Source organism: Hemicordylus capensis, chromosome 2 (assembly GCF_027244095.1).
Source record: "Hemicordylus capensis ecotype Gifberg chromosome 2, rHemCap1.1.pri, whole genome shotgun sequence".
NCBI lineage: Eukaryota > Metazoa > Chordata > Lepidosauria > Squamata > Cordylidae > Hemicordylus > Hemicordylus capensis.
The window spans coordinates 319,618,638-319,645,159 of record NC_069658.1 but is presented as its reverse complement, the minus strand read 5'-3'; the positions used below and the strand labels follow the sequence as shown (position 1 = coordinate 319,645,159).

General features: G+C 42.2%; 1 protein-coding gene across 8 annotated transcripts in view; it reads right to left on the bottom strand.

Annotated features, from left to right (window-relative positions):
• PBRM1 (polybromo 1) overlaps positions 1–26,522 on the bottom strand; it is a 115,043-nt gene that overhangs the window by 44,095 nt on the left and 44,426 nt on the right. For all 8 annotated transcript variants that reach the window (XM_053292198.1, XM_053292201.1, XM_053292197.1 and 5 more), the window contains 6 exons: positions 24,820–25,036; positions 23,508–23,649; positions 22,730–22,827; positions 6,081–6,357; positions 4,495–4,600; positions 1,993–2,635 (listed from right to left, as the gene is read on the bottom strand). In XM_053292198.1, the coding sequence (XP_053148173.1) occupies positions 1,993–2,635; positions 4,495–4,600; positions 6,081–6,357; positions 22,730–22,827; positions 23,508–23,649; positions 24,820–25,036 (1,483 nt within the window). The remainder of the gene's footprint in view (positions 1–1,992; positions 2,636–4,494; positions 4,601–6,080; positions 6,358–22,729; positions 22,828–23,507; positions 23,650–24,819; positions 25,037–26,522) is intronic.

Below are 26,522 nucleotides of genomic sequence, written 5' to 3'. Positions count from 1 at the left end.
TGTAACTCCTTTTGTGATTAATTGCTGTAACCAGCAGCAAGTTCCAGTAGTGCTGCTGCTTACAGAGTAATCTAAAAACAGAAGGTTAAGCCTGTTTAATGATGACAAATTATTTTCCAAATATCACCAGTCCCCTGCTAACTGGCAAAAAGGCACCTCTTAAAGTAGGGATCTTTTCTATCTAGCAGGAGGACAGCAAGTGTACCTGTTCAACCCAGCACACCATCCCTCCAGTGGCTGTTGCTGGTGTCCACCTTATGTTTCTTCTTGTATTGTGAGACCCTTTGAAACAGGAAATCATCCCCCCCCCCCATGTAAAACATGTTGATAACTAAATCTCTGCACTGGTCTCTCTATGCCATTCTAAAAACTTATTAAGGGGTACAACAAGTCTTAAGCCTGCATTAAACGCATATCGGGCTAGCCCTGCAACTTATGTGACAGAGTAGATGCTTCCCCCTCCCTGACATTATGGTATGTGTGATGTGGGTATTCTAGGGATGTGCAGAAAGTTTCGAGCTCAAAATGTTCCGAGGCAAAACAGGCTGTTTTGAGCTTGGAACGGAATTACCCTGTTCTGAATGAGAACGGTGCAAGTGTTCCGAGTGCCATTTTGGCAGGTTGTTTCCCCCCTGCTGACTGGTTTTGGCACTGGCTTCCAATTGGCTTGCGATCTCCTTTCTTCTTGGTTGACTTGTTATCATTATTTATTATTATTATTTATTTGATTTCTATACCGCCCTTCCAAAAATGGCTCAGGGCGGTTTACACAGAGAAATAACAAACAAGTAAGATGGATCCCTGTCCCCAAAGGGCTCACAATCTAAAATGAAACACAAGAGAGACACCAGCAACAGTCACTGGAGGTACTGTGCTGGGGGTGGATAGGGCCAGTTACTCTCCCCCTGCTAAATAAAGAGAATCACTACGTTAAAAGGTGCCTCTTTGCCAAGTTAGCAGGGGTTGTTATCATACAAATCATATGCTAACAAGCCAACCAAGAAGCAAAGAGATCACAAGCCAATTGGAAACCAGTGCCAAAACCAGTCAGCAAGGGAAAAACAGCCTGCCAAAATGACACTCAGAACATTCTGAGCTCATTCTGTCAGAACCATTGGCTTGATCAGTTGTTCCGATGAAACGTTCTGAGCATTTGCATTCCATTCACGGAACACAAATCCCGTTCCATGCACATCCTTAGAGTATTCCATGTAGATGCTCAATTTGTGTGGCCTTTTCTCCTCCAACCTTGCTTGAAGATTTGTGGCTATAGCCACAAAAACAAATCCATGCCGGGTGCTATTACTAAGCAGTCAATAAAATTAATACCTCATGAAATCCACCAAAATATAAAAAGCACTCACCCTCCTTTTCAGCCAGGAGTTCAAGCACCATGTTTAACTAATTGTCTCTTTCAGATCAGGAAATGCTTTCCTGCACCCTACCCTAAATTAACAAAGATGTAAAGAAGCTTTTGCCTTCTACTCAGTAACTAAAAGTCTGCTCTTGGAACAAGTCCAATTCTCCTGCAGCAGTTATCCCCCTCATGGAAGATGCCTCCACCTGCTTGAATTTCAGAAAATTCCTCCCACCCCAATCCCACCTCCTCTGATCCTCCAGAGAGGCTTTTTTGCATGGCAGAAGAGGCTGCTCTTGGGAGGACGGGGCAGGAAAGTTGCATTCTACAAGCAAGCTTGAGCTTGCAGTTCTCTGGATAAAAGCTAGTACTTAAAGCATTGCTTCAGATACCTACAATTCTTACTATTAGAAAGATCTACTTTTTAATCAATTATGGCATGGCCGGAGGAAGTCAACTTTTTGGACTCCTTAAGAATCAGAACTTACTGACTCTGAGATAGCTAGAACATTATTTCCTTTTTAAATGCCTAAAACACCTTTCAGATTCTGAAAGCAGCTAGCCTTTACTTTATTAGTCCAGCTTTTGCAAAGCAAAAAAGACAGGTTGAGAAAGGTAAGAAAGGTTTTACTTACCGGTTCATCCTCCTTGCTCGTTCCAGCACTTCAAACATGTGCTCTTGGAACAAGTCCAGTCTCGTATAGCGGTTATTTTCTACATTCTTTCGAATGATATCAAAAGTCAGGGGTGGCTTATTTGGGAAATTGGGATCAACAGCAGGAATTTCAGCTAAGGAGTCACTATAGCACCTGCCTTCATCATCCTGATGACTCATTACAGAGACAAAAAGATTATGTATGAGTTCTTGGATCAGCAGTGTTACATTTGGAACGTGAGAATCCTCATCTCCTTCTATGTCTCTTCTAGTCTCAAGCAAAACTTTATGTAGGACCAGGGCATCTTTGTAGATCAAGGATTCTGGCTCATTGTACGTGCAGGCATTATTGAACATCATTACAAAATCTTCAACCATGGCATCTATGTCTTGGTACTTGTTGGCCATCATGTGACTTCTGATTTTCTCCATATCAACTGGCCTTTTAATGGTCAAATAGTAGTCAGGAAGCTCTGATCGAGATGGAAGTCGCAGGAAGATAGCACTGAGTCTTCTACCTCGCTTATCAGTGTAGTTCTTCACTGCCTCATATACCTCATTAAGTTTCTGTTGCATTGGAGTCATGTATTTTGATTTTTTAGGAGATATGCCAGTCTTCCTACCTAGACAGATAAAACTGAAAGCTAGACATAAAAAGCTAACCATTTGCAATTCGTAACATCTTTGTGACTTCAATTATTCAAATACACATTCTGAGCACATGACACATCATTAAAGACATATGCAATTTGGTGAGGTTTTTCACATCACACTTCCATCTCACATTTGTGCATACTCTTGTACACTCCTACATGTTACACTATGAAATACATCATCTAAGTCAGGGTTGCTCAATTTGGGTCATCCTACAGATGTTGGCCTACAACTCCCATAATCCCAGACTATTGGCCACTTTGGCTGAGAATTATGGGACTTGTAGTCAAAGTTGAGCAATCCTGATCTAAGCAATGGGAGGAGAGCTCGTCTGGTGGAGCTGGGAGTTCTACCAGAAGAGCTTACTTGTCTGTAACCTTGGAGAGCCACTGCCACTCAGTGTAGGCAATAGGAACACAGGAAGCTGCTTTATATCAAATCAGACCATTTGTCCATCTAGCTCAGTATTGCCTATACAGACTGGCAGCAACTTCTCCAAGGTTACAGGCAGGAGTCTCTCTCTGAACTTGGAACCTTCTGAATGCAAGCATGCAGATGCTCTTCCCAGATCGACCAATGGGCTGACTTGATATAAGGAAACTTCCTATGTTCCTACGACCTATATTGAATTTAAAATATCCCTGTCAAAATCAAAAGGCTCAATTCCCCAAAGCTTTATATCCATGAGGACTTAAAAGAGAATTAACTGCTAGCATCCAGATTTTCCCTACTGTACACACCCTTGTGCAAACTCCGAGAAAAGAACACTGAAGGCTCAGTATGTACATAGCTCCATAAGCACATTGGAGCCACTGAAACATGGCCAATAATTATAACAAAGAAGGTGTGACACAAATAACACTTGTGCTTAACTTCTATTATAATTTAGAATGCTTTTCAAATTTTAGCATATACTTTTCACAAACTGTTGAAATAGGTAAGATTTTAGCAAATACCATCAGCTAACAAGATTACTAATCAAAACAATGTATGGTAACTCTGGTTCATAGTATTTATTCTTGAGTTTAAGATTTATTGTTGCTAGAATTTTCTTTTCACCAATATACAAAACAACAAGCATTATCACTTCTTTTCTCTGTGAAGTGTTTTTATCTTTTCAATTAAGGCTATAAACTAACATACTAAAAAGATACAGAAAGCATAAATTAAGCAAAAAGCTCACAACCCCCCCCCCACCAAAAAACCCTCAGCCCTACTGATCTTAAGCATTAGAACCATCTAACCTAGGAACTTGGGGTGCCATTGTGCAAGGATAATAGTATGTAGATTCAGGTAAACTATCTGTGCTTCCCCCAGTAGGCTTGTCTCATACAGTAAGATTAATTGGTCTATTATTATTTATGCTTTGTTTTGTTTTTAAATGCTGGGTATTTTTACATAAGGTGGATTCATTTTAATCAAGCGGATTTAATCAATTTATTATTTAGATTTTAGCTAAACAAAAAGTGCCAACTAATTGGCTGCTATAACCATAAAAATGTCCTGGCCTACATCCAGACTAGTGTTCCATTAACTGACTAGCATAATGCTTTTGCACTAGCACATGGACATAGCACAAGGAAAGGAATGTCTGCTCCATACTATTCTTTGCACTAGCAGAAGATGTTGACAAGTTATGCAACCAGTTGCACAATAAGTCATGCAATCTGGTACAAGCTTGTATACATTCCAGAAAAGGTTTTCCACTAGCCGATGTGCAATATCGCAAAGCACCACAACATACTCAATTTAATAAGAGTGCCTTCTATTACCATTTTCTATTTTGAATAAGCATTCATCAGGAGTAAAATTCACAACAGTTTCTTACTTAATTTCAATTTAGGGGAAGCAACCTCATCATCTTCAAGCAGAGGTCCGAGCTCTTTCCGCTTTTCTTTAAGAATCTTCTCCAAGATATGAGCATCATTGTATACCTATTTGTCATCAAAATATTTTAAACAACAAATGGTTATTAGGGTTTTTACTTTTGTTCTAAAACTGAAGTTTGCTGTGCAATCTCATCAGCCTGATCTAGACCTGATCTCTATAATGGTAGAGAAAGCTCCATGCTTACACAAAGAAAATATTGAAGGATTATTTCTGCCACTGTATAGGGAGGGACTTCACAGGAACTCCTACATATATAATAAGCCTTTGGAAAAAACTTATGAATCTCCTTGTATTAGGGTTCAGTAACTGGCAGCCTAATTTGGTTCCTTTAGTGGGTACACTTGTGTCTTCCTCCCTTGTCTCTTGTCTCTTGCTCCATTCCTTCTTGAATTCAAGGACATTTCTATGAAAACAACTACAGAGTTGCATGCATGGCAACAAGAAAACATTTTTGGCATGCTCTCTAAAGTGAAAATAACATTTCTAATTGCTAGAGTAAAATATAAATGTTTAAACTCATGGTTCTACTTTCTCATGAAAAAATGGTCAACATCCTGGAGAACCAACCACAAAATATTTCCAAATCACTATTTGGAAATCAAGAATTTACAGTCTGCAAATTCTACATCTGAACAGTCTAAATCTACAGTCTGAACATTGATTTGTGTAAACTTTACAGCTTGGATCTAAGAACAGTGAGCTGAAAGAGATGACGACTTAGTGTTGTTACATGAGCACTTGTGCCAACCAGAAACAGCCCTTCTAAGAGCCAAAGATGCTTTCCACTAGTGGATAGGCACCCTTGCATCCAAGCCATAATCCAATCCATCCCAAGAGCTCAAGTGGGCAACAATATGTGCTCTATTCTTTGCCATTGAAAGTCTGTGACAAAGGACACAGGATAAGAATGCATTGAATTTGTAGCCTTCCCACTGAAAGATGGAGCTGGTCTTGTAGTAGCATGCATTACTTGTCCCCTTAGCGAAGCAGGGTATGCCCTGGTTGCATGTGAAAGGGAGACTAAAAGTGTGAGCACTGTACGATATTCCCCTTAGGGGATGTAGCCACTTTGGGAAGAGCAGAAAGTTCCAAGTTCTCTACCTGGCATCTCCAAGATAGGGCTGACAGATTCCTGCCTGCAACCTTGGAGAAGCCACTGCCAGTCTGTGTAGACAATACTGAGTGAGATGGACCTGTGGTCTGACTCAGTATATGGCAGCTTCCTATGTTCCTAAAGGCTTAGGACAGCAATGCATTTCTGCTTTTTAACACTCAGTTATGCACATATAAAATATATTTCACGAAATTAACTTTTTATTATTTTTCTCACATAAGTCTAAGGCAATTTATTTATGGTAGTTTGTGTGAACATGTAGCATATATACAGACTGCCATAAAGAAATCACGACTGTTGTTGTTGTTTAAAAGGATGTTTATTTAATGAAATACAAGCATAACCAAAGAAAAGCATGAGTAACAGTTGAAAAATCCTAGTCCAGACTTCCCTACAAACTGAAAATGTACCTGAGATCCCTCTTCATTATAATGTCTTGCATTTCGAAACATTAACTTCATATCTTCTATCATAGTCTCCTCCCCAGAATACTTGTCACTGCGGATATTGTGCTCTATTATTTTTAAATCCATTGGCTCCAAGATGATTTTGTAGTAATCTGGATAGTCTTTTTTTGAAGGTTTCACCATAAACAGCTCACACAATCTTCGACCAGTGCCAGGTTCTCGCGCCTCAAGAACAACATTGTATAAAATTTTCATTCGCTGTTTCTTTATGTTCTTTTTGCTGTTAGGATTGAAGAAAAACAGGTTGCTTACCTGTAACAGTGATCTTCCAGGTAATCCATGTTCACTCACAAAATGGGTTCTGCACCTGTGCACTAACCCAGCAGAAGAATTCAATAGCTCCAGGAGGAGCTTTTTGGCTCCACCGAATTGTGTGTGTGGCACAACCATTATTTCTGGCAGGAGAGCACCTTCTCCTCAGTTCCTGATCAGCCACTGCGGTGAGCGAAGAATGTGGATGAATGAGGTCCGGAAAGTCAGGTAAGTCACTGTTACTCTGCAGGTATCCCGCAGTAGGGTAGACCGGGCAGGTATTGTGAGTGAACATGGATCACCAGAAAGATCACATGTTGCAGGTAAGCAACCTGTTTATCTCTGAAGTGATCCATGTTCCCTCACAAAATGAGTGGTGGTGGGTGCTACAGCACATTTTAAAGAACTGCCCAACCACAGTTGGCCTCCACCGCTGAACGGATGTCCACAGTGTAGTGTTTAACGAAGGGAAGGTCTGAGGACCACATAGCTGCTTTGCAAATGTTTGTCATGCTGATGCCTGACATGTGGGCTGCTGACATGACCATAGCTCGAGTGGAATGCGCCTTCACTTTAGAGGGAGGCTTGATGCCTTGCTTATTATAACTAATGAAAATTAGTCACATGAGCCAATGAGATAGTCTCTGTCTTGATACAGGCTGACCTTCTTTGTCTCCTTTATAAGAAATGAACAGCTTGTTTGTCCTTCTGAATGGATTCGTCGTGTCCATGTGATAAAGAAGGGACCTTCAGAGGTCCAAAGGGTGCATGGATTTCTCCAAAGGCACAGAAAGGTTAAAGAAAAACACAGGTAAGGTAATATCTTGGTTCAGATGGGATTCCGAGAGGATGGGTTTCTCCTTAGAGCGACTTTGTCTGGATATAATCTATATACTTATTTCTTGTAGACATGCCGGGAAAAATGTGTGGCAGAAATCTCACGAGAGCTCTGGACAGAGCTCTCATGCATGGGATTGGCAGGCAGTGGAGTCGCGTGCCATGCAGGTGGCAGTTGGCCGGCTGGCAGACCTCAGAGGAGGAGGCCGGCTGGTGGAGCTGCAGAGACGGCTGGTGGGCAGAGCCGAGCTGGTGGGGGGGAGGAGGCTGGCCGGCGGAGCCACGCTGGCCAACTGGAGAAGGAGGTGGGCGAGCGGGAGAAAATGGGCCGGCGGAGCTGCGTTGGCTGACTGGAGGAGGCGGCTGACAGGCGGCCGGGCCAAACTAGGGGCGCAGAAGCTCAGTGCCCCAACCAACTAGTTTAGTGTAATGCAAGTCATTTAGTGTAAGGAGAGTCAGTAGTTTGCTCTCTTCGCTGATGTGATAGCAACCAAGAATGTGGTTTTCAGTTGCAGGTATAAGGGAGAGGAAACTAGTGGCTCAAAGGGAGCTTCTGTTAGTATACATGAAACTAAGGAGAGACTCTAGGGTTCAATGGGTTTTCTTACTGATGGAAATAAGTTATTTATTCTTTTAAGGAATCTCTTAGACTTGGGGTGGGAGAACACAGTGCATCTATCCCAACCCAGATGTCTAGCAGAGAGCACGGCCATGTGAACCTTGATGGGTGAATTAGAGAGCCCTGATTGTTTTAGGCTTGTCAAGTATAATAGAATTTGCTTGATAGATACACTATGTGGATCAAAGCCCTTGGAAGCTGTATAGTGTGCAAACCTCTTCCACTTGCACTTATTGCTTCTCTTAGTTGACTCTTTTCTTTCATTCAGGAGGATGTCTTCTAATAATTTAGCTTCCAGGCAGTTAGGTTTAGCACTTGGGATGGAAGATGCGGTCTGACCTCTGTGAGAGGATATTTTGGCAATGCAGAAGGTCCTGGTGTTGACCCTGTGACAGACATAGTAGGATGGGGAACCATGGCTATCTGGGCCACCTCAGGGTGAGTAGAACGTACTGAGTCCTTTCCTCTAAGATTTTGCTCAGGATCCTGGAGATCAGGGGAAAGGGAGGAAACAGGTAGTATAGATGTTGTTTCCATGGCATCTGGAAGGCATCCAGCCCTATTCAACCCCAGAACAGCATCTCTCCAGTGGCTGTTGCTGGTATCTACTTTATGTTTCTTTTTAGAATGTGAGCCCTTTGGGGACAAGGGACCATCTTATTTATGTAACCGCTTTGAGAACTTTGGTTGAAGAGCTGTATAAGAAAATCCGTAGTCGTCGTCGTCGTCTTGAGTCCTTCCCTATGCCTGCATTGGAGCAGTAGTTTGCACTTCTTGTTGTTTCCCATTGCAAATAGGGCTACCAGCAGGGTTTTCCAGTTCTGGAAGACGATGTGGAGAATTTCTGTGTTTACCTCCCACTCGTGCTGCTGGAAGAAGTCAAGTTCCGGCTCAGGACATCTGCCAAGGTGTTGTCTACTCCCTAGATGTGCAGGGTGATTGGGTTCACATGATAGTTTATGCTTCACTCCCACAGCTGTAGTGCTAGACTGCAGAATGACTGGGAGACTGTCCCACCCTGGCGGTTGATGTACACAGTCACTGTTGTGTTGTCTAGCACAATCTACACCACTCAATTTTTAAAAGAGGGATAGGAGTGATTTTAGGACATATAGCATCGTTAGAAGCTGCATAAAGTGGTGCTACATGCATCTTTTTAGGAGGCATCCACTGTTAGTGAGATCAATGGGGTTGGTAGTTGGAAGGGTACACCCACCAATAGGAAGTATGTTTTGGTCCACCACTGGAGAGAGCATAGCACAGGTGGTGGAAGGGTGCCTGTTGCCGCCACGCGTGTGTGCTGCACTTACGAAGGCTTTACAAACAACGACGGGGGCAGGGGCGGCAGCGAGGAACGTTGCCGCCCCAAATACTTCGCTTAACACTACAGCACCGGAGGGGGAAGAGCGGTGGGAGTGGTAAGTTCTACCCCCCCGCCCTTAAAGGGAGACCCTCCCTCGGTGCCGGTCCGGACCATGCACATCCCTAGTGACCAACCAGTCTTCCAGAGAGAAGAATATTGAAATGCCCCATGTCCTCAGATGCACTATTATTGCAGACATACATTTTGTGAATACATGTGGTGCTGCAGATAGCCCAAATGGAAGGACAGGTGTACTGGAAGGTGCTTGAACCCAAAGTGCATCTCAGGTATTTTCTGTGTTTCAGTTGTATTTCCAAGTGGAAGTAGGTGTCTTTGAGGTCCAGCATCACAAACCATTCTTTCTTTGCTAGAAAAGGAAGGTTGCCTTGTAAGGATATCATCCTGTATTTTCTCAATTTCATGTATTTGTTCAGCTGTTGTAAGTCTAAAATGGGACGGAGGCAACCCAAAATGCAGTATTAACTGAAGTGAAAAACTATCCCATCCCATTTGGGGATTTGGAAATATCTCAAGTAGAACTCCTTCTCCCGATCCCTCAGAGGAACCAGTTCTATCACCCCTTTGTGTAGCAAAGAAAGAACTTCTTCCTCCAAGGTAGGAGTTGAGTGGATGTGTTTTATTCCTGAAATGATAGGGAGGTTGGTAAATTCTATAGCATCGCCTGTTGTTATGATGCTCAACACCCAGGCATTCAACATTATGAGATGCCAGGCGTGGGAGAAGGGTGCGAGTAAGATGGGAGAAGGGGCCTCAATATACTTCCGGAGTAAAAAAGTGTCAAAGAGTCTGTTTAGACTCATTTTGGGATTTAGCCCTCTGAAGCTGCCTTTGCTGTTCCTTGTATGGCTTTTTGACATTGTATTTGAAAGACTTCCTGAAATCTCTTCTAAGACTGTTTATATTGATATTTTTGTCTGCCGTAGGGTTTGTACCTTTGTGAGTAAGATGTTGGCTGAGGCTTTGAAGTAAATGTTCTCGCTGTGTATTTATTTATTTAAAATATTTATATCCCGTATATTGTGACTTCTTCATCCTTTCAATGGGCTCATCAGTTTGAGTGCTGAAGAGACCTTCTTCCTCTAATGGTACATTTTCAAATTTGTCCTTCATATCTATTTGAAGGGACATTGATCTAAGCCAGTCCCTTCAATGTATTTGAAGGGACATTGATTTAAGCTCTTCTAAGAGACACAGCACCAGCAAGGGTTTGGAATTCTGTTTCCATTAAGTACTTTGCTGTACTCAAGTGCTGCCTGGTAATGTACGCGGATTTATTTAGGGCAGTCTTAAATTTCTCACGAAACTTCTCTGGGATATTTTTTAGGTCTTCCTTCAAACTGTCCCAGATGGAGTGGTGGTATTTCCCCATGCTTGCCACATAATTGGCTATCTTTATGACAGACATTAACCTGAACAGAAGCTATGCACCTTGGCATCCAGTTTTCTTCCCTCCCTATCTACTGGGGCAGAGTGCTTTTTTCCTGACTTGGTACTTACAGCACAATCAACCACTAGGGAGTTGGGTGGGGGGATATTTGGAAAAGAAAGGACAAGTCTCATCCTGGATCCTGTACAGGCTTTCTAGTCTCTTTGATGTGGAGGTAGAGGCTGAAGGCATTTCTGAAGATGTCTTAGCCAAGTTCAAGAGCACGACCAGCATAGGTTGAGATGTAAAAGAGCTGGCTATGAAATGATAAACAGGGTCTCTGGTTTCTTGTACTGGTGTTTTTAGTTCTATACCCAATACCTTAGCTATGTCAGCTACTTTTATTATGTAGGATTTAGTTTCCTCTGCAGTAGATTTGGAGGGTGGATTAGCAACGTTTTCATCTGGGGAAGGATCTGAGGGATTTTCACTTTGAATAGAACCCCCCTCAGAGGAAGAAATGGAATCATATTCCCCATCAGAATGTTATTTCTATTTTTCAGGTGACTGTGGAACTGGAAAATGGCATACAACCTGCATGTCTGGTTCAGCCAGGTGAGTAATAGCAGAGGTCTTCTGTACTTCCATCTCAGTGGGTACAGTGGTACTTCTGGCCTTTTGAAGATGAGTCAGAAATGAGTTTAGATGAAAGCCATCTCCAGCCTCAGAGGCATAATGCCTCTCAATACTAGTTGCAAGGGAGCAACAGCAAGAGAGAGGGCATGCCCTCCCCTCTTGCCTGTGGGCTTCCCAGAGACATCTGGTGGGCCACTGTGGGAAACGGGGTGCTGGACTAAATAGACATACTGGGCCATATCCAGGGGGCTGTTCTTATGTAAAATCCTTGTTCTTTAGGGGCTGCCTGCCTTTCCAGATCACCTCTTAATTTCATCAATTTCCACATGCAGTAATGGTCAGTCATAAGGGAGTCAAGAGACAACAAAAGGTAAGGCTCCCTATAGTGTCTGTGGCCTCGCATGTATCCTGGATTCCAGGGCCCCTGGAGAGCTCCAATAATCAACTGGTCTGATTAAAGATGAGCAGTGAGGAGCATGGTGGTGGTACCTCTCTCTCCAGGGGTAGGAGGTAGAACACCAAGGAGTAGGTGTTCTAAAAGGAGATGCTGGGCGAGTCCTAGGGACTGGAGTCTGAGTCCTCATCATCATCCAGGCCATGTATAGGGAAGCCTCTAAAAGTGGAACTTGATGGGGTAGCAGTAGCAGAACCTATTAGAGATTCCAAATTTTTCACAGGGGATTTCTCCTGTGAAAGAGGTGATGTCTCTCTTGAGGAGAGAATCCTCCCTCTACTGAAGGAGTCATCTCCATGGATCAAGTGAGCTGGAGAGGCTTCTGGAGAAAATTCTATCATGATTCACGACACGGGCTTTTGGGGGGTTGCCAAAGTCCAGGCCATCAATGTTGTCAACATCAGTGCAGCTGCTGTAGCCATCTCTGTTGAGCATGGAGTCCATGAAGTTGGTGGAGTAGACTTGGTAAAGGATTTCTGTACCCAAGTCAAAGTCTGCGTTGATCTCGATGTAGAGGGTCTCATGGAGTTCAACATAGAGCATTCTGCAGTTTCTGGTGTACCTTTGAAACTCTGTCACTCCTTCTGTACCATGGGGGGCGGAGGTGTATACGTGGATTTCTCCAAAGTTGAAGTAGGAGCCCTTTCCGATGCTATCAATGCCTTGTTGTGGAACATCAAAATGTGGTGACACTTAGAACCTGAGGGGCTCGATGAGTCAGCTCTGTCATGTTTTCTCTTCCTATGGTGTTGGTCTCCCTTATCAACAGACGCAGGCTTTTTAAATGTTGAGTCCCCAAGGTCTTTGTTAAATGAACGAGATTGAGATACTGAGCTCACGATGTCAACTTCAAGCCCAAGGATCGATGACCGTCCAACATCTGTCTCAATGTTGATGGGCTTAGCATTGGAGCCGGGGGTCGGAGTGCTATCTCGTATAATGCCACTTTCAGATGGTGTTCCCTGCTCTTCCACCTTAGTTTCAAGAAAGACAAACAGATTCTGAAGGAACTAACATTATGATTTCCCCCCAGGCAAATCAAGCCTCGTTGTGCCTGTCAGAGGAGGATAATGTCCATCTACAGGTTGTACAGCTCTTGAAAAAATTTTTTAGAGTCCATTAAAACCGTAGTTGGGATGTAAAGGTGAAGGAGCCGCATCATTGTCAGAAAACCAGGAATTCCACCAATAAAAGAATATGTTTGAGTCAAAATCCAAGTAAAGTCAAGAAACAGTCCAGAGGTCAAGCAAGAATAATATAAAAAGATTAATATTCAAAGGAAACGAACAGAGTGAATCATTCACAATACGAGAGGTTCAGTGGTCAAGAAGGAACTGAGGCGAAGGTACTCTCCCCTCAAAAATAATGGTCATGCCACGTGTGCAATTCAGTGGAGCCCAAGAATTCTTCCACGGGGTTACTGCACAGGTGCAGAACCCATTTTGTGAGGGAACATGGATCACCTCAAAGATGTAAAATTACTACTTCAACTTGCACACATGCAACCAAGAGCGCAACTTTTTTGGCAGTAATAATAACTGACGATCCATTCATAGTTATCAAAAAAACAAAACAAAAAACCAACCCCCAAAAGCCCACCATGTTGGATACTGCCATCACCAGAATCATATAGAGCTTCAGAGCATTCAAAGAGCTCTATAATCCTTATAGTAATACTGTATGTAACTTTGCATATTCCAGTTTTGGAGGGGGACTGATATATAATGACTTAAAGACAGAGGCAAAATTTGAACTGGGATTTTGGTCTCAGAGTTTATTCTTAAACCACTACTAGCTGACCCTGTACAGAGCATCTGTGCAGACGTGCACTGAGCCTGTGGCATCCCTCCACAACTCTCTCACTCCCCCTCCCCCCACAACTCTCCCCCCGCCCTCCACCTCTCTCTCTCTCTCTCTCCCCTGCGATTCTCTCTCTCTCTCATCATTCTTTCTGTCTCGCAGTCCTTACTTCCCCTTGCTGCTGCCAGGACCTGTCAACTGCCCTACCGCTTCACAGCGCGTCGCAGCCAACCATCAGCTGCCTGCAGCCCCCAAAGCCAACTGGTCAGCTCCCAAAGCTGCCCCCAGCCTCCAAGCTCCTTCCCGTCTTACAGCGCCCCTGAGCCAACTGTCAAGCTGCTTTCCAGCCTCCCGTCAAACTCCTTGCCACTCCAGAACTCTCTCCCCATCAGCCAATCACCTCCTCCTCCTCTGTCAGCCAATCACCTCCTTTCTCCCACGTCCCCCACTCATGGCCCGTCTTGGAGAATTAATAATATAGACAGACAGACAGACAGACAGACGATACACCAGCTATACCAGATGTGTCCAAATTAAAAGGCTATATATTGAAAAGGTAGCCATTGTTCTTGTTCCAGTATCTAATTTAATTTTGGAAGCACAAAGTGATGAAAATTAGGTTTCATAAGCAAGAAACCTAATAGACAACCAGTTTATTAGGCATCAAGTGAATGCTAAGTGCTGTACAAGACAAGATATGACAGAATTCCAAGATTACTAACTAGACCTATGTGCAGAACTCAGCTGTAGGGAAACAAAAAATGACCTATTAGAGAACCAGGATGAGAGGGAGCAGATAAGACCAAAGCCGCACATTATTTGAGAATCAGGAATGCCTTTTGAAAGAGTTTCCACTTTCCCCCTAGATAGCTGAAAACCTCAGAAGTTAATTAAAAAATCTTCCTTACATTCAAAGCATATATATGAATAATATGTTTGTTTTAAGCACCACCATGGATTTGTTTTTTAGTGGAGTGAGATGGGGTATCATCTTTTAAATTAATTAATATCAATTTCAAGAATCCAAGTAATGCTGCAGCTGAATCAAATGATAGGGAGAGCTTATAGTCTACCATTCTTCTGAAAACGTTATTTTTAGCAAGAGAATGATCTGTTTGGGAAATATATCTTCCTCAGTAAAAGTCAACTGGAATCTTCTGATAACACCTCTTCACATCATTTGATTAAAAAAAGGTGGGGGAGGGGGCTTGCCTTTTAAAATGTCTTACTATTTCTATTATTACACTGTTACTACAAGATTAATATAGCAATAGCACTTACATTTATATACCGCTCTATAGCCGAAGCTCTCTAAGCGGTTTACAATGATTTAGCATATTGCCCCCAACATTCTGGGTACTCATTTTACCGACCTCAGAAGGATGGAAGGCTGAGTGAACCTTGAGCCCCTGGTCAGGATCGAACTTGTAACCTTCTGGTTACAGGGCGGCAGTTTTACCACTGCGCCACCAGGGGCTCAATAAGTTACATTTCCTGCAGCTACTAGGTGATTTAGAGTAAAAGTCAGTATACACTTCTATTAGCAACTGCAAATTCTATTATTACAGTGTTCAGAAAAATAATATTATTTCAGAATATCTAGGACTCTTTAAATGAGGCTTACTGATGTGACAAAGTGATGCAGGTGTATCTGTATCATTTCTGAGGTGTATTCTTCATTGAGTCTAAAAAAAAATTCTTACTCCATGACCACTCTGATACAATTAATATTTATTTTAGCCTCCAGGTGATCCCCTGCTTACTGAATAAATAGGCACCTTTTAAAAGTGGTGATTCTCTTTATTTAGCAGGAAGAACAACTGGCTCTATCCATCCCCAGCACAGCGTCCTTCCAGTGGCTGAGCCATTTTATCTATTCATCCATTCATCCTGCTTTAGGAACTTTTTTGGGAAAGTGGTATATAAATATTATTCATATTTGTATTTATACGCTTGGTGTCTAGAAGCAAAAATAAGCTGCAATACTGTACTACTGTTAAAAAGACAATTGTGGTCCCATGGCTACAATACTGAACTTCCTCTCTCTCCATTAGAATTATCTGGTATAAGCAGTGAATGGCCAGAGAAGGTAAAAATAACAGATCAAAGCAAAGGTAGTGAAACTAATCTCAAAAGTACACCAAGTGATTTACTTTTACAGTAATGTTATTTTGGGCAAATGCCTTCTCTTCAGGATTATTTGTAAAAGGAAAGAATGGGATCTTAAAAAGGGACTGGAAAAAACAGGTTGCTTACCTGTAACCAATGATCTAGTAATGATCCGTTGCAATTATAAGAATGGGTTCTGCGCCTGCATGGGACCATTCGAGCAGAATTGACAAGCTCTTCGAAGCACTAAGCCCTGCTCCCTGCATGTGGTGCTCTTAGTCTGGGTGAGCTAGAGTTTTCTCCTCAGTTCCTGGAGGATTGACGGATGCGATCATCGTATGGAATCAGACCACAGTCAAATAAAGTAAATAGAAATGTATGTCATGTAAACATACGAGTTGTCACTTTGCATACTGCAGTTGGGTTGGCGGGAGGGTCTTATGACTGCAACGGATCACTACCAGATCATTGGTTACAGGTAAGCAATCTGTTTATCTCGATTGATCCATTGCAGCCATAAGAATGGGTGACTAATACGCCATCAGTCTGGAGGAGGATGAAGTATGCTATGGTAATACTCTTTTGCATACACCCCTCCCGAAATTGGCCTGAGCTGCATTGTGAAGGTCCAAGGCGTAATGCTTGATGAACCACTTTACTGGTTGAAGTTTAGATTTTGTCCAGTTGACCTGGATGCCTAAGTCTTCCAGAAGGTGTAACAGTGTCAAGACATGTGAAGCTAACTGATCGTCCTCACTTCCCACCATGAGCCAGTCATCGAAGAATGGGAAGAGCACTATGCCCTGTGACCAGAGATGGGCTATGACCACGGCCATGCATTTGGTGAATACACAGGGTACCGTGGCCAGACCAAAGGGAAGAACATTGTATTGGAAGACACTGTGGCCCACTGTGAAGTGGAGATACTGCTTGTGATTTGGTTAGATTCAGATATGAAAACACGCATTCTGGAGAGCCAACGTCACAAGCCATTCCTCCCGTGGAGGAAAGGAAGGATGCTCTTTAACGTTATCATGCGAAATTTGCGTATGTCCACATAATGATTTAACTGTCGGAGATTCATAATTGGTCGCACGCCTCCATCCCACTTCGGAACTTGGAAGTAGTGGGAGTAGAACCCTCGCCACTGGTCTGAACAATGAACAGGGGATATCCCCCTTCTCCAAGAGAGATTGAACTTCATCAGAAGAGAAGATGCTGGGGTATATTTGATTCCGCTGAAGGTTGGATGGGACACGAATTCTATCACATAGCCCGTCTGAACTATACAAAGGACCCAGTGGTCGGATGTTATGTTGCGCCAAGCTGAGGCATGACTTGCCAGGCTGATTTTGGTGGTGGCTATGATGGAAGGAAGAAGTGGAGTTGGTGGTAAAGACTCTTGAACTTTGGAATTCAGTGGACTGTTCTGACAATCAAAGATGATGCTTGCCAGTATCACTGGCTTTGGGGTGAGAGTTCTGGCTGTTTCTCGGCCTCTGGTTATAAGATTTTTTTATTAAAGTGCTGGTACTGCTTTTAAAAGTCTCTCCTGTCTGTTTGTATGCATTCTGTTTCCTGCTGAACTGGCAATACTTGGAAGTGCTGGATTGCACAGAGGTGGAAAACATCCTTGCCATAAACTTGGATTTTTTGATGGGACTCCATGGTGGTATCTGTAGTCTCACAGAAGAGACCCTTCTCATCCAAGGAGAGAGCTTCCACATGATCCTTCATAACTGGCTGAAGCGCAGTAGAACATAGCCAGGCATGCCTGCGTAGCACAACAGCAGTATTCATAATATGGGACTTGGTTTCTGCCAGATGCTTAGCATTACTGAGCTGTTGCCTGGTCAGAAGGATAACTTTGACATAAATGTCATTGAATTTTACCAGGAAATCCTCTGGAGAGAGATCATTCTGAAATAGGTGCAACTCATCCCATAGGGAATGAGTATATTTTGCAGAACAGGCAGTGTAGTTTACAATTTTAATGCCTAGACATGAGGTTGAGTAAATCTTTTGACCAAAAATGTCCAATTTTTGGCCTGCCTTATCTACAGGTATTGTGTGGCACCTGCCGCTTTTGGATGATGAAGCGCAGTCTACCACAACAGAATTGGGGGAAGGGCATATTAGTAGGTAGTTATCATCCTCCCTGACCCTCTTCAGATTTTCTAACCTTCTGGGAGTCGATGTGGAAGTTTGAAGAGATGACCATGCTGATTTCGCAGCTGTGGAGATCACTGGCAGCATTGGTAGGTGAACCAGCTGCGTAGGAGCCGCAGTAGGAAAAAACTTGTAGATGGGATCGTCCACATCCTGAGATTTGTTTTCCAACTGCAGACCCAGGGCCAAACCCATTTCAGATATTTACTTATGATAGGAATGCATCTTCTCATTAGGAGAAACATTATCACTTGACGCCACCCTAATGGGGGGGGGGGTGTTGTCAGGTTGCTCTGAAGAGGATGTTTCACTGGAAACTGAATCAGACTCATAGTTAGTGGTCAGGATGACAGTACAAGGACCCAGGGGAGCGGAGTCCTTATCCTTGGGCACCGTCTGGGTAGTTGCAGAGGTGGGAAGTGTTACCGTTTGTGCAGGCTGTGACTTCTGAGGGTGAGGACTTGGCATGTCGACAGTCTGTATCTGCATACACACTACCATAGGATGCTTCAGTATCGAGGAGTCTGGTTCTATCCTTGGGGAGGGGTGGGGGTAACCTGTGTCGACATCAAGATACCGACTGAGGAAATAGGCAGAGGCGCGATTTGTGTTGACATTGAGACAATGACAGGACTCCTCAATTCTGGCAGGGGAGTAACCTGTGTAGCCGTAGGAACCACTGACATCGAGGACTGGCGGCTTTTCCAAAGCCTATAGCCCTGGTAGTTGGGCGGGGGGAGTCTTGAGGCACTACACTTGGCTTGTGAGGCATTGCCTCCTGCCAAAGCCCGAGACAAGCCTTGAGTGGCCACATAACCAGTAGGAGCTTTCCATGTGTGAACAGAAGTTTGAGCTTGAAAAGGCTGAAAAGCTGATGGTGTTGAATGGGTAGAAATCCGAGCTCGAGATGGAGAGAATCTCGGAGTTTTCGGTATCGAGAAAACTGAGCCTTCCTCATCAATGTCAAGACCCTGGTGTAAAAACCCATAAGATGTTGAGGCCGAAGGGGTGCTTTTGGTGGAATCTAGCATGTGGTGCAGATGTTGTGTGGTCCCCTGTTCCAGGTCGAGATCAGTATCATCAGCTTCCAATTTGAAAGAGACTGGAGAAGTCATTTTCAGCTGGAGATGGAGTTTGGGCCAGTCACGGCAGGCGAAAAAGAATGTTAATGGCCTCGAGCAATCAGTATAGAAGTTGATGTCAAAAGCATCTGTGTCGGGGCTGGACGCTGAGCTGGGCATTGAGCCATCGAAGAGGGGGAATCGGACATCCCCACATCTGGCGTTGGTGGGCAAGACCAGGCAGCAACGGAGATCGATTGAAGGGTCATTGGCGGAGTTGTGCAAGAAGGGGTAGATTGGTCACAAACAGCTTCGGCGCCCTTGTCATGGTGTCTCTTAGGGAGAGGCTCTCTGTCAAGGTCTGGCCAGCTGCTAAGGAAGTTCACGAAGCAAGCGGAGCTGCTGAAATCGGATACGGCTTGGCTGAACGCTGTCGGCAAGGATGACTGACGAACGTTGATTCTCAGCAATGAGTAGGAGGCTGGAGATGTGATTTATAGAGCAAGCCGAGAGCTCCCAGCTGGTAGGAATTCACAGCTTGTCAGCCCTCAGCAAGAGGAGTTTGCTCCTCCTAACAGCCTCTAATTGCGTTCTACGTCTCGTGATCCTGCGCTGTTGGGGAGTCATTGGTGTTTCATTAAATTGCTCTTCTTCGCATTGGTCCCCCACGCCTTCTGCTGACTCAGGTTGCCGTTCCTGCTCTAAATCATTAGTTGGATCTACCACAGCTGTTTCATGAACGCTGACAGCCGGGCTCTGCCCCTCAGACACTCCTGAATCGGCTGGAAAGTTGACAGCTTCCCCTTCCTCCTCGCTGTCGGAGTTCGAGGGCGTGACACTCTCCTTTGGTGTCGGCTGCCCGATGTCGGGACTTATGCTGTTTTCAGTGGGTCGAAGCGGAAGGTAGCTTCGGCGTCTTAGAAGTTGCAGGCATAGGCAACAAGGCAGGGACCATCAAGGTTTTAGAATGCATCAAGGCAGATCCTGACATCGACCCCGATGTTGATGGTACAGGATCGTCTGCAGGGGACCGTGGCATCGGCGTCCCAGGGTGCCAGCGTCTCGGCAAAAATCATCATATAATGCGACCCGTAAATGAAGGGCTCTGTTCTTTCTTGTCTGATGGGGAAAAGTGAGGCAAATTTTCACAAGAAGAGGTATTGTGGCCCTCACCAAGACATAAACAAAGTTTGTGGTCGTCCGCTGAGGGAAGCTTAGAGTTACATCGGGCACAACACTTTAAACTCTTTTTATTTTCCATGACAAAAGTGAGAAGGAGTAATACTCAAGTAGAGGAGATCCAAAGGCGAAGAATGGTAGGTCAGTCCAAGGTCATTAGCCGAGAAGTACAGTAGATCGATTAACAAGTTGAAAACAAAAAGAATTAGAATTGTGTGATCCGTTCCGAGGTCAAGAAATAGTATTAAAAGTTCGTATTTTCCTTTTTCTCACACAGAAAGTCGTTCCGAGGAGCTAGAAGTCTGAGGTGCTGATACAATGGCAGTCAGAAAGGAACTGAGGAAAAAAAGCTAGCCTGCCCAAACTAAGCTAGAGCACCATGTGCAGGGGTGGGGCTTAGAGCTTCGAGGAGCTAGTCAATTCTGCCCAAATGGTCCCATGCAGGCACAGAACCCATTCTTACAGCTGCAACAGATCACGATCCAGATCATGAAGTTTGTTGTCCCATGGTCTACGGCCCTGACAGGATCCAAACATCTAGAGGTTTCCTATGCAATCAAATACATATTCTGCCAGCCACATTTTACCCTTTGAGAAATACAATTGTAAGTCATTTCCAATTTATAGCCATGACCCATTCACCCTCTTACAAAGAGCTGGTGCCATGGCTCACAATTGCCCAGAAATCATATCCATCTGCTCTAGAGACTTTCCCCCTTAATCACAGATGTATGGGAAATGGCTGTGATTACTCTCTATTATTATCACCATTGCTTTCCATGTTCTAGAACTGAAGCCTGGAATTTAAAACAGGAATTGGTCCAAAAGGTCTGTGGTTAGATGTGTATTTAGACATACTTTCTCCTACATACTGCCTGTCTCTGAAATCCCTTCTCTGCAAGCATGGTTTAAATGTTGTTTGGGGTCAGAGTTAAATGTTGGGCTAGGAGTCAGAGAAAGCAAAAATCAAAACATCACCACACATTTTTCTGCTTTGCTTTTACAACTTTGCTTGTGCTCAGAGGCACTTTATGGGGAGATCCAGTACCAAAAACAATTGAGCCAAAAGGTGGTCCTCAGTCTCTTGCCTCTTGGTTCACAAAAAAACAGAAATCTAAGAAAGAGCTCAGTCATCATATATTTAATAATCTTTCTGCAAAAGAGGAAGTCTATCACTATCAGAACACATGGACCTATGAAGCATCAAGACTTTGCTTTAAAATTGTCCCTTTCACCTGGTTTTTGAGTTGGAAATTAAACTTTAAGTATATATTCACAAAACTAAATGTAACAGTCTCAACACAGTGTAGGCAAGCAGACCAGGTTTAAATTGTGTCATTTGTATTGAGCCATACCTCACCCAAGAAGCAATAAAGGCTTGTGATACTCATACAGACATGGATCACAATGAAATCATAGCCCTATTCAGACATTAAGATGGATAAGTATACAGATGTCTTACATGTTTGTGTGTGAATGACTGTACCTATATTCATTTAAAAAGTGAACCTGGGTACAGGCACCTCAAGTACATGGTACCAATAGGAAGTGTCTACTATACCTGTGTGCAGCATATACACAGATGTGTATCTGTGTATACTGTACACTCTTATGAACATTGAAAATAATATGTTAATAGGGTTCATGAATATCTTGCTCCTATTAAAACAAATTAGCATTTTTGAGTGCTGGGAGAAACACCTCAACTTTGAGGAAAGAACTAAAGAGATCCATTCTTTTTGTCCTAAAATCTGAACTTCTGAGGAAAGCCCTAATATTGCATATATCCCATAGATCAAAAAACAAAAAGGGGAACAGAATTTGGGGAAAATCCAGACCCTTGCAGTGTGTAACTCCCTCATCAATTGTATGCTGAGATCCCCCAAGATGGACCAATGGACCTCCCCCCCACCCCAACACAAGGGATTTCACTGTACCAAAGAAAGTTGGCAACACATATTGCGGCAGACTTCATTACCATGTGATAGTGCTATAGGCTGCACTAAATGTAGACTGAATTTAAAAGGAACCATAGCGATCACACAGCTTGGCAATGAAGCCTGACAGCAGGGAAACTAGCTTCCCCAAAGCCATCAAGATCTACTGCTATTTAAAACTGTAGCACAACAATTACATGGGCATTAGACGCTTACATAACATGTTGATGTGGCCCAGAAGGCTACATCGAATCTGATGTAGATACACAATTATTATGATTTTATAAACATTATAGGCTTGTTTTTAAATCATATTTTTCAACTCCCAATTGGTTCAAACACATAATAAGGAACAGAAATATTGTGCTGTGGAATACTTTCAGTTCAAAAGCATTCAAATGTATTCATTTGGTGACTGAATTGCTAACTACCTTAGAAAAATACATGCTGGTGGGGATGAAAACAAAGGAAGGCTGCAAAAATGTTTTTAATCACACACACACACACACACACACACACGCATTATCCATATGAAAAACTAAGTAGTGCCTTTTAAACTGAAAACCCCAGATAAAATACATTACAATGCCTAGCATAATATTTCAGACTTCATACCATCTCAGTATCTGAACAAGAGCCAACTACACACTTGTTTTATACATTACTTTGAAAAGTGTCAACAGAGAGATACAGCTGATAATTTTTAGTTATTCTAAGCCACTTAAATCAAATCATCACTGATTATTATTAGCAGCAGGCAGACACACACAGCAGCACAAAAGTGCATACCTTTTTCTTTTTGAACTTCCAGCATCAGATGTAGCAGAAGAGATCATACTATCTCCGTCCTCTATCTCATCTCTTCTGGCTAGCTCCTTCTTCTTTGCCTGAAAAAAACCAAATCCCTAAAGTCAGATCCATTCTGCTGAATGTCTTCAGAATGAATGAATATTAAACAGCTACATAAATCATGTTTACTCTGAAGGGTACAAACATAGCAGTAGTATCCATTAACAGTAAGCTACAATTAAAAGATTTTCAATCACTCAAGTTACTTATGAAAAAAGTAATACTGACATAAAATATGTAAACCATCAAGTCACCTCTATTCCATTTCAGGATAGTAAATGTATCTGAAACCTTATACCTAAACCTCCATTTTTAAAAAAATCTTATGAACTTCCAGTTAATGTTAATATAAGATAATGTTAATATATTTAATTTGCATTTTATTTGCACATCTTTAAAAGGTCACATACAATTTCTTCTTCTGAAGCTTGATTTCAAATCAACTGTACAGAAAACAAAATTAATTTAGCATGATTCATTCCTCATCCAGAATATTTTGAAAATTGTGTTTCCAACACTGGGCTGTCAAAATAACTCTAATTTGGAAAATACAAGGGATAACAACTGGAGTTTAAATATGGAAATAGCACTGATGCATTCAGAGAGAAGAGCTAATATCACTAGACAGCAGTGTGCCAATGCAGATGTAAATGCACCAAAAACCAGCTCCTACAAAAAAATAAGCTCAGAAACACAGCTATTAAGTGTGAAGTTTTACCTGCATAACCTGCTGCATTTTCAATACTCTCTTATAAATGGCTGAATTTGGAACATTATAACGTTTGGCATTTTCAAACATCAAGTTTAGATCACATTCCAAATGGTCAAGCGTTTCATATTCATGGTTCTTCAGTTTTGTTCTGTGAAACAAACAATCTAATTTCATTGCTATAACAAGCAGTTACTTCTTGTAAAACTAATTTACTTATTTTAAACAGATGAACTTCAAATCTACCATCTTTCCTTGTTACCTCAGAAAAGACCCACTTCCCCTACAAGACTGGTGCTTGAGGCACCAGAAAACCAGAAGTGCAGGGATCCAATCAATGACCAGAGGGATATTGGAGTCTTTCCCAAAACAAGTCTAGTGGCTGAGACAATAAGGAAAATTACTCAAAGTAGTCCACTTGAAATTAAAAGGACAAGTTAGGCAATAACTAATTGGTAAGTTTAATTTTCATAGGACTACTTTGAATAATTTTCCTCATGTCAGCCAATGTTTCCATTGTGCAATATGAAATCAAGATACAGCAATGCCTCTTATACTATACTAGTAGGTATGAAATACCGTATTTTACGGACTATAAGACGCTACGGACTATAAGACGCACCTTAATTTTAATCCAGTTTTTCAGAGTTTTAACATAGTAAACTGTTAAAACATATAAGACGCTCCTGAATTTTGGCGGATATTTTTCGAGGAAAAAAGTGAGTCTTATAGTCCATAAAATACGGTACATCTTAAATGAAGTCTTAATGGAGAAACAGAGTACTTTAATTCCTAAATGTCTGGATGCCAGTCCTTCACTTGAAAATAACTTCCAGATCTTTACTGTGATCAAGCATGAGAAAAAAAAACTCATCATGTGACATTCTTCTAGTAGCTTTCTGGTTATAAAATGTCTCAACATTTTACACACTAATAATGAATGGAGATAATGGTCATCTAGCTGTATCTGAATTATTTTAAAGCTTTTGGCACTAAGCTGGAATTTCCAGTAATGATTTATTTATTTATTTAACATATTTGTATACCACCCACTACCAAATTCTCTAGGTAGTTTACAACAATAAAACAAACCAATAAATTTTAAAACATATACAAAGTTCAAATTAAAATGATTTAATGACAAACTGGCGTTCCTTTCTCTCTGTTCTCAAAAGAAGGAGTCTAAAATCTTTATATATACAAACACAAATGAAGTAAAAGCACAACATCTATTAAACACAATCCTCAGAAAAATTACTCTTAGTTTAGGACTGAATGTTAAAGCAACTCTTGAAACAATTAAATGCCACACCAGTTTTACCTGATTTGCTGCAGTGAAATAGGCATTTTGATTTGCTGATAATAATCAGGATACTTTTTCTTGGAGGGCAAATGGAAAAAGGGTTCCGATATGAGCTGACCCTGGTTGTTCCGGCAGCTTCGGACTATATCAAAAAGCTGATAGAGAGGATTGGAAGCATCCATAAAGGAAGTAATACTCTCGGCTTCAGACTCCCCTTCTTCATAACGAGCAGCAGCTAGAAGTGGGGAATCAACAACACGACCTTAGCATAATTTCCTCTGTTTCAAATAGCAAAAGATAATATTGGATCACTCAAAAGAGAATCCAACTACTTTATGGTATCTAACAGAGATAGGTCTCTAACAAGTTCTCTAAATGTTGTTGCTGGTTGCCTTGTTACAAAAGTAGTCAAGAGGTTCTATCTGTACTAAGTCTGAAGGATCAGCTACAGTTATCCACTTCACCATCTACAGACTTGCACTACACATTAGGTACCAATACAATCCCATCAGTGTTCCCTCTAACAGGGATTCCCAGCTGTTGTTCACTATAATTCCCAGCAACCCTAGCTGCAATGGTCTTTGGCTGGGGATTATGGGAGTTGTAGTCAACAACATCTAGGAATCCCTGTTAGAGGGAACACTGACCCCCATCCAGGGAAACCATTTTCAAACTACCCATGTGGTAGTTTAAAACCTGCAATAGGCCTGAAGCTGTCATTGACGGCATTTAGAGCAGCTATTACACCCCTCAGGTTTGTCTATATCAGCCCTAAGCCTGCTTACAATCTGCATATACAATTAAGCCCACAGAATATTAAAGGTTAATGCCATAAAAAACAAAGCTCAAACAGCTGTTGATCACCAATAAGAAACAGTCAACATTACAATGAACCACTTAAATGAATAGGTTCACTGTAATAGAACCTGAGGGTTGGGGTTCCCCTCAAAGACCTAGTTTTGGGAGGCACAGGTGGCTGAAGAGGGAAGGGAGGATTATAGGAAATCTTGCCCCCTTCATGCGATGGAAAACCTTGGTGTGTTGGTGGAGGGTGAGTTTGGATGTCAGTCACTATCCTCAAAGGGAGAAGAATCCTCTTTTTTCTCTTGAACAGATGTCCATAAGCTCATACCTCTTTCCTCCTACACATGATGGGTAGAGCAATGTAGAACTCTAATCCAGTGAAAGCTGACTAACTAGTAACCTCCATGATCAGTATGAAACAGTATTTTGCATCCCTCAGTTCCTCCACTGAGTGAGTCACTCTCTTACATAAGCCTCTGGTTTTTCTGGACCACCTAAGACCTGTAAGGTTCCTTGAATGCGTCTCTGTTTCCATGTGTAAGGCACTAGGGTTTCTGGCATCTTATTATTACTATTATTTATTATTATTAATTCAATTTCTATACCACCCTTCCAAAACTGGCTCAGGGCAGTTTACTCAGAGAAATAATAAATAAATAATTTATTATTATTATTATTCCCTCTACTACCAAGCAGTGTTCCCCCTAACAGCAATTATCAGAACTTTATTGTATTTATTTTATATACTGCCTTACTCCAAAGGTTCTAGGCAGTTCACAAAAATAAAATGCAAGAAAAACAAAATAAAATGAACTATTAAAAACAGCAATTAAAAATTTTAAAACATTCAGAGATTTTTCAGCCTGGCTGGAAAAAATGTGTCTTAAGGACTCTTTTGAAGGTTTGCAAAGATGTTA